Source organism: Tupaia chinensis, unplaced genomic scaffold (genome assembly GCF_000334495.1).
Source record: "Tupaia chinensis unplaced genomic scaffold, TupChi_1.0 Scaffold149184_1, whole genome shotgun sequence".
Taxonomy (NCBI): domain Eukaryota; kingdom Metazoa; phylum Chordata; class Mammalia; order Scandentia; family Tupaiidae; genus Tupaia; species Tupaia belangeri.
Genome location: NW_006209032.1, coordinates 1743497 through 1751112, shown reverse-complemented (window position 1 = coordinate 1751112; position 7616 = coordinate 1743497). Strand labels below are relative to the sequence as shown.

At 53.4% G+C, this 7616-nt stretch overlaps 1 protein-coding gene across 1 annotated transcript in view; it reads left to right on the top strand.

The window, feature by feature from the left end:
* Positions 1 to 6141, top strand: part of PRSS45 (Putative serine protease 45) — an 11929-nt gene extending 5788 nt beyond the window's left edge. The window contains exons 5-8 of the mRNA XM_027769292.1: positions 3807 to 3954; positions 4406 to 4680; positions 5347 to 5510; positions 5795 to 6141. Of these exons, the coding sequence (XP_027625093.1) occupies positions 3807 to 3954; positions 4406 to 4680; positions 5347 to 5510; positions 5795 to 6028 (821 nt within the window). The 3' untranslated portion in view covers positions 6029 to 6141. The remainder of the gene's footprint in view (positions 1 to 3806; positions 3955 to 4405; positions 4681 to 5346; positions 5511 to 5794) is intronic.
* The last annotated feature ends 1475 nt before the right edge of the window (positions 6142 to 7616 follow it).

The following is a 7616-nucleotide window of genomic DNA, read 5'->3' as shown; positions in this document are numbered from 1 at the left end:
GACTACGTGGGAGTCCAGCAACATAGCCATTACGCTCACTGCTGGTCCCAGTGTCACTCTTTCTGTGTGTTCTTGTAAAAATACGAATTACTGTTTGGCATGCATGTGTTCTTTTCATTTTCTAGTTCTCTTTGGTTTCCTCTTCTTTTTAGCCTCATTTTTAACTTTTTATTGGGAAATAATTTTGAACCTAGAAAACATTGCCAGATACAAACAGAACAAGGAACACACATGCGAGGTTTCTAAAGTCCATGGAAGATGAACTGTGAAAGAGTTGTACTGTGGAAAATGCTATGACTAGATTTCAAAAATGTGGCGGTATAGCCAGTGGCACGGTGGTTAAGGCGGTTGGATCCCACATGGCTGACTGCGTGTTCAAGTCCTGGACTTGGTGGCTTGAAAACCACTCTGGGTGTACATGTCTAAAATCTCAAGAGGAAGATGGAGGAGGAGGGATTGTGGTGTGACCATCCCCCATGGGGGATTCCTCACTTTCCCTCTCTATCTTTGTCTCTCTCTGATGAGCACGCAGGCCCTCTAGCAGAATTTAAAAACCAGATTTTTTTGGTACTAAAATCAACTCACGCTTTAATTTTGTATTTCCATGAACTCTCTGAAGTGCCTTAGTGTAATTTTTTTCGGCATCAGTTGAAGGACATACATATAGCTCTTTATTGCCAACGTCTGTGCTGTGGGTTTTCTGAGAACGTTCTCGAACATGGCCAGAGCATACTTACTAGCTTTGGCTGTTTGCATCGACACCTCACTTTCATCTACTATCCGTACCCTAATTTGGCTTACCTGGTCTCAACTCCTTCCAGCAGCATATGGGTGTACCTGTGGCTACAGACCCACTAACCCTCTATCTGGCTTTTACATTTTTGTTTTTAAGAATTATTGTATTTATTATTATTATTATCTCATTTGCCATAGGGCACGTGTGCTCACTAGAGAGACAGACGGAGAGAGAGGTAAAGTGAGAAAGCAAGCCGCCAGGTCTGGGTCTCGAGCTGCAGTGGACCATGTGGGAGTCCAACGCCTTAACCACCATGCCACCTGCTGGCTTTTACATTTTTTGCCAATCTAAGAGGTTGAAGAAAATACCGGGCCAGCAGGTAGTGTACTGGCTGAGGTGCTGAAGTTTCACAGGGCCAACGGCAGCTTCAAGTCCTGAACCCAGCAGCTTGAAACTCACGCCAGGTGCTCATGTGCGTGCTCAGAATCCCAAGAGGAGAATGGAGGAGGGATTGCAGCGTGGCCATGCCCCCTTGGGGCGGGGGGGGGGAGGTGATAGCAAAAAAAAAAAAAAAACCCTCTTGATTTATAATAATTTGCATTTTTCTCATTGACCGTCTCCATGCACTGTTGGCCTTGCATTTCTGCCTCTGACGACGGCCTGTCCACAGCCTTTGCATGTTGTCCCTTGTTCGGCCGGTTTCCTGGGGTCCCTGCGTATCCCTGACAGAAGCCTTGCACTGATTTCAGAAACTGCAGCTGTTACCTCCCAACCCGTCCTCGCTCGCTGTGTTTCTGGGTCAGACCCCTCAGTCTGATGCAGTCAGGTTCATCACCTTCATGCTTTACGGTTGTGTTCGGAGGTTTTGTTTACGGAGCCCTCTCCGGCCCCAGTCACAGGGTCTGTGAGCTTCCTGTTCTCACCTTTTGCCTTTGGGTCTTCGAGTGCTTCCAGCAGAGAACCCCGTTTTGCTTTCCTTGCTTCTCTTTCTAGTGGCCAGTTTCTACTCAGCAGCCCTTCCTCTCCCACTGAGCATGGCGGTTCCTTTGCTGACATGAAGTTCCTTTCTTATCCTATGGAGTAACCCAAGGGCTCCGCCCTTTCTCATTGGCGCATTGGTCTGTCCTTGCGTCACCACACTGTCCTCGTTACGGCTGTCACGTGTGTCTGGGGATCTGCCAGGACCAGTGGCCCTTTGCTGCTCTTCGAAGAAGGAGCCACTCACAGACCTTTCCTTTCTCTTTTACTTCTACAGGGTGCATGAGCTCATCAGGGAGACAGAGAGAGAGACAGAGACAGAGCAAGAGACAGAGACAGAGAGGGAAAGTGAGGAATCCCCGCAGGGAGATGGCCACACCACAACCCTTTCTCCTCCGTCCTCCTCTTGGGATTTGGAGCACACACACGCACCCAGTGTGATTTTCAAGCAGCCTGGTCTGGGACTCCAGCCATGCAGCTGGCCACGTGGCCTCCAGCCGCCTTAATCACACCACCTGCTGGCTCCAAGCTTTGCTCTTCTTTTTCAACTTTAGAATATGTTTATCAAGTTTCTTAAAAACTCAGACTTGGAAAATGAGTTTATAGATTAACTTTAAGAAAAACAACATCTCAGACATGTAGCTGTTCTACTGATGAGCAAGGGACGGTTCCCCATCTATGCCATTAGAGTTCACTGCACAGAGGCCTCGCGTGGTCTTAGGCAGGTTCATTGCTAGGTACTGGCAGGTTTTGCTCCTGAATATGTGACAGTTTGAGCATATTTTCTAGTTGGTTGTACTGAAATAGAGAAATGCTACTGGTTTGAAAAGTAACTTGTTTCGAAGTATTACATGCACACAGAAAGTGCACAAATTCGGGCCTAGCAGGTGGCACAGTGTTTAAGGCACTGGACTCCCACATGGTTGACCGTAGTTTGAGTCCTGGACCTGGTGGCTTGAAACTCAAGCCAAGCACATGTGTATGTGTGCCCCAAATCCCAAGAGGAGAATGGAGGAGAGAGGATTACAGCGTGGCCATACCCCTGTGGGGCAGGGAGGTGGGGGTGGGGGGCGATTTCTTGCTTTCTGTCTCTCTGTCTCTATCCTTTGGCGAGCACATGTACCCGAATAGCAAAAATCTCTCTCTCAAAAAAGCAAATGCGAGACCAGCAGTGGGGGGCGATTATGGCTATGTCACTGGCCTGCCATGTAGTTGACTGCGGTTCAAGTCCTGGACCCGGTGGCTTAAAATTCACGCCGGGCGTATGTGCGTGCGTGCCCAAGATCCCAAGAGGAGAATGGAGGAGAGAGGATTACAGCGTGGCCATACCCCTGTGGGGCAGGGAGGTGGGGGTGGGGGGCGATTTCTTGCTTTCTGTCTCTCTCTGTCTGTCTGGCGAGTGCACACGCCTTGTAGCAAAAACCTCTCAAAAAAAAAAAAAAAGCAAATGCACAGATTCTAAGTGTCTACTTCGAAGAATTATCACCCAGTGAACTCACCTGTGCTGTGGAAGCCCCACCCAGGACCAACAGTACAACAATGCCAGCACCCAGAGTCCCATCACTCCCTCTGCCCTCTCCCACAAAGCACCCTTATTCCTGACTTCTGACAGTGTAGACTTTTTAAACCTATTTATTTGTTTGTTTTTTGTTTTTGTTTTTGAGAGATTTTTGCTATAGGGTGTGTGTAATCGCCATAGACAGAAAAAACGTGAGAGATCGCCCCCTGGAGGATGGCTATGCCACAATCCCTCCTCCTCCATTCTCTTGAAATTTCGGGCACACACACAGGTGCCCAGCATGTGTTTGAAGCTGTCGGGTCCCGGACTCTAACCACTGTCAATTGTGTAGGAGTCCAGGGCCTTAGCCACTGTGCCACCTGCTGCTGCCCCTTACCCTGTTCTTTAATGTCACGTGATATCTGCTGTGGGTGTGTACCATACAGCGTTTAAAAGTGAAGAATCTCCTTTGTAAGTTTGCTAAGCCCCCCCCCATCGAGATGGGGGCAAGCCCCCTCGTGCACATTGGCTGGGGTGTCTAGGCCTGTCACTCTCTTTGTGGTGACTGTCTCCCTGGCACGCATGTTCCTGAAGTCTGTGGCAAGCCCTGGTGGTCAGAGGACTTAGACGCAAAGCACCATTGGCCCTGGGAGGTGAGCCTCCGGCTGGAGAATGAGCACGTGTGTGGCGGGGCCCTCATCGACCCCAGCTGGGTGGTGACCGCTGCCCACTGCATCCAAGGGTGAGTGGGGCCCTGCGGTGGGGGCCTGGAGACCAGGGCTGCAGCAGGCTCGGAGCAGCTTCCTCGCTTCCCTTTGAAACAGTGGGGGGCGTGCAGAACAGGTCTTGTGGGGGGCTGGGACTGAGCCGGGGCAGGAGCCCCAAGCAGCGGAGACTATACCCTAAGCTGGGCCACAGGAACGCCCAGATCACACCTCATCCACCCATGAGAACATACGTGTACACCCGCACCTGTGCACTCACACCTGCACACATATACCAGGCCACCTGGACTCGCCAGGAGCTGTGGATGAGGAGGCAGGCCGGGCTCTGGCTCTGCGGTGCCCTGGTGCGATTGGGCACAATGCCACGTGGAGCAGTCACTGGGCGCTGGCAAGGGGAGGGTGTCGCGGAGGGAGGGGTGTGCTCCTGCGGGGACCCTTCCTCCAGGTGGGACTCTGTGTCTCCCGCAGCACCAAAGAGTATTCGGTGTTGCTGGGCACCTCCAAACTGCAGACGGTGCTCGCCAGCAGGACCCTCTGGGTCCCCGTGAAGGACATCGTTATGCACCCCAAGTTCTGGGGCCGGACTTTCTTCAAGGGCGATGTTGCCCTTCTCCATCTTCACACCCCCGTCGCCTTCGGCAAGTTCGTGCAGCCCATCTGCCTCCCGGAGCCCGGCCTCCAGGTGAAGGTGGGGACACAGTGCTGGGTGACCGGCTGGAGCCAGGCCAAACAGCGCTTCTCAGGTGAGTGGCCGCGGGGCCACAGAGTCACTCCCTTCCTCCCGACCCCCCTCGTGCCTCCTGGGAAACATGTAGCCATCGCCTCCGGCCCTGCTGCTCGAGGGTCACTGCTCACGTGGCAACCACAGTCACGTGAGCACCTCATTCAGGCCCGCAGTCCCGGCGCCGGGCATAGCCACCAGCTCAGAGCCAGGGGTGTGTAAGTGCTCACGTTCACTTATTCACCCTGCCCAGGCCTTGGCGCTGACCCGCAGGCCCTGCCTGGGAAGTCACAGATGCGGGTGTGTGGGAGGCGGGCAGGGATCTGGGTGAGCTTGGGCGGAGGGAGCACCCTGAGATCCTGAGATGCCCAAGGCCTGATGGCGGAGGGAGCGCAGCTGTGAACGACGCTGGGCCTGGAGACCAGCAGTGTCTGGGTGCTGCCTACGCGGCTACGCTGGAACTCGGGTCGTGGCCTGCTTGGTGCAGGAGCAAAAGCTTCCCAGAGAAGGGGACCCCGAAGCAGAGTCTTAGAGGGTGGCGGGCTCGCCAGACCAGGTCCGGGACCGGGACAAGGGTGCTGAGGTGTGACAGGGCAGGCCTTGGCAGAGCGTCGGACAGAGAGGAGGGCTGGCCGGAGGCCAGGGCCGAGTGCGTGGGCAGCCAGCTGACCTGCAGGGCTCCCCACAGCCAACTCCACACTGACAGCAGAACTGCAGGAGGCCGAGGTGTTCATCATGGACAACAGGAGGTGTGACCGGGTTTACCACAAGGACTCCCTCTACCCCCGAGGTGTCCCCCTCATCCTGGGGAACATGATCTGTGCCACCAACTACAAAGAAAACCTGTGCTACGTGAGTTTTGGGGGCTCCTGGCTGCCACTGCCTGGGGGTGACTCCCGGTGGACGGCAGGTCCCCAGGGACAGGCCTCCTTGGCCTCCCTCCTTGCTTTTCCTGGGACTTAGATTTGGGCACTGTTCTGGGGTAGAGCCCCCAACAGATGAGCCAGAGGACTCTCTAAGCCGTGAGTCTGTGAGGCGGGAGAGAATCTTCCGAGCAGAAAGCAGAGGGCGGGCATTCTGGGACTCTCCAGGTCTGCCTGGGCCCAGAGCCTCCACACTCCTTCCTTTTTGTCCAGGGAGATTCCGGGGGGCCCCTGGCCTGCGAAGTCGAGAGCAGATGGATTCTGGCTGGGGTGCTGTCCTGGGAGAAGGCCTGTGCCAAAGCACAGAACCCCGGTGTGTACACTCGCGTCACCAAGTACACCAAGTGGATCCGGGAGCAGATGGGCAGCGGGGCTGTCCTGGGCCCCTGCCCCTCTGCCTGGGCCCTCCTCCTGCCCCCGCTGCTGCGGCCGCACGTGGGCCCCTGACCCCCGCCCCTTCTCGCCTGCCGTGCCAGCGCTGAATGGGACCAGATGGAAGTTTGACCAAGGTCATGTGTCATGGCCAATGAGAGAGGTGGGGAGAGTCCCGGGGAGGCGGGGTCTTCTTCTGCAACATCCCATGGGGTGGCATGGTGGGTGACTGGGCTTCGGGTGACCAGGAGGAGGGAAGCGTGACCTAGGAAGGTTCTAGAATCAGGACTAGAACAGTGGGGATTAAATCTATGCAAACATGAGCTGGCTCTTTTCTCGTTTCCGTTCTGGGGCAGCCCTGGGGCTTGGGGAAGGTGGCAGGGCAGGGCCTCCTGGAGTTAATTCAGCCAGAGGCTCCCCAGGGAAGGGCCTGTTTGCTGTATGACTCGAGCTGGGCGTCGGGAAAGGACCTGAGCTGCGGCATGGCTTTGCTCTTCCGTGAGGCAAGCATGTACTCACGGCGCAGCTGGAAAAGCCTCAGGCTGATAGTGGCGTGGCCCACGGGTGGCACCCAAATCGGCTTGCTTTCTCTTCTTCTTTCGACTGATGACAGAAATATTATGCATTCGTTGTAGAGAATCAGGAAACACAAGAAAGCCAGAAGAAGGAACATCTGGCCCAGCCATGGTGAAGCCGGGAAGGGCCATGGCATGGCAGCTGAGGTCACATGGGAGGCCCGGGTTGGGTTCCCAGTCCAATCTGAACAGGCACAGATCTCTGACATCTTAAAAATGCTCTTTTATAGTTAACACCCTACTCAGGTTTCCCACCTCTTTTTGAGTTAATTTTAGTACATTTTCCCGGAAATCATTTAATTCAGCCTAGATTTACAAATTTCAAACAACTGTGTAGAATTTGTACCTATGGCCCCTTTTTGATTTTAATATTATTTATATAAGTAAATAATATTGTTCTTAATTGTTATAGATTACAATTGCCTAATTTTTTTCTACTTACAGATTAAAAAAAATGTGGTTGACTTTCTTTAAAAGAGATTTTTGCTATAGGGTGCATGCACTTGTCAGAGAGACAGAGACAGAGAGAAAGAAAGTGAGAAATCGCCTCCCGCTGACCCCCACACCATGGGGCTGGCCATGCCACAATACCTTCTCCATTCTCCTCTCAGGATTTTGGGCATGCACACACATGTGCCCAGTGTGAGTTTCAAGGCTCTGGGTCTAGGACTCAAATCATAGCTGGTCATGTGGGAGTCTGCTTTCTTTTTAAAAATATTGGGGCCAGCAGTTGGCATAATGGCTATGTCGCTGGACTCCCATGTACTCAACTGCAGTTCAAGTCCCGGATCCAGTGGCTTAAACTCACACTGGGCACATGTGTGTGCATGCCCAAAATCCTGAGAGGAGAATGGAGAAGGGATTGCGGCGTGGCCATCCCCCCTGGGGGGTGATTTCTTGCTTTCTGCCTCTCTGTCTCTCTCTCTCTGTCTGGCGAGAGTATGTGCCCTATAGGGAAAACCTCTCCTCCCCCAAAATTATTTTACTTATTTAATTTACTGTAGGGCACATGTGCTCATCAGGAAGAGACAGCAAAAATGACAAACCAAGTCACCAGGTCCAGGACTCAAACTACAGTTGACCATGTC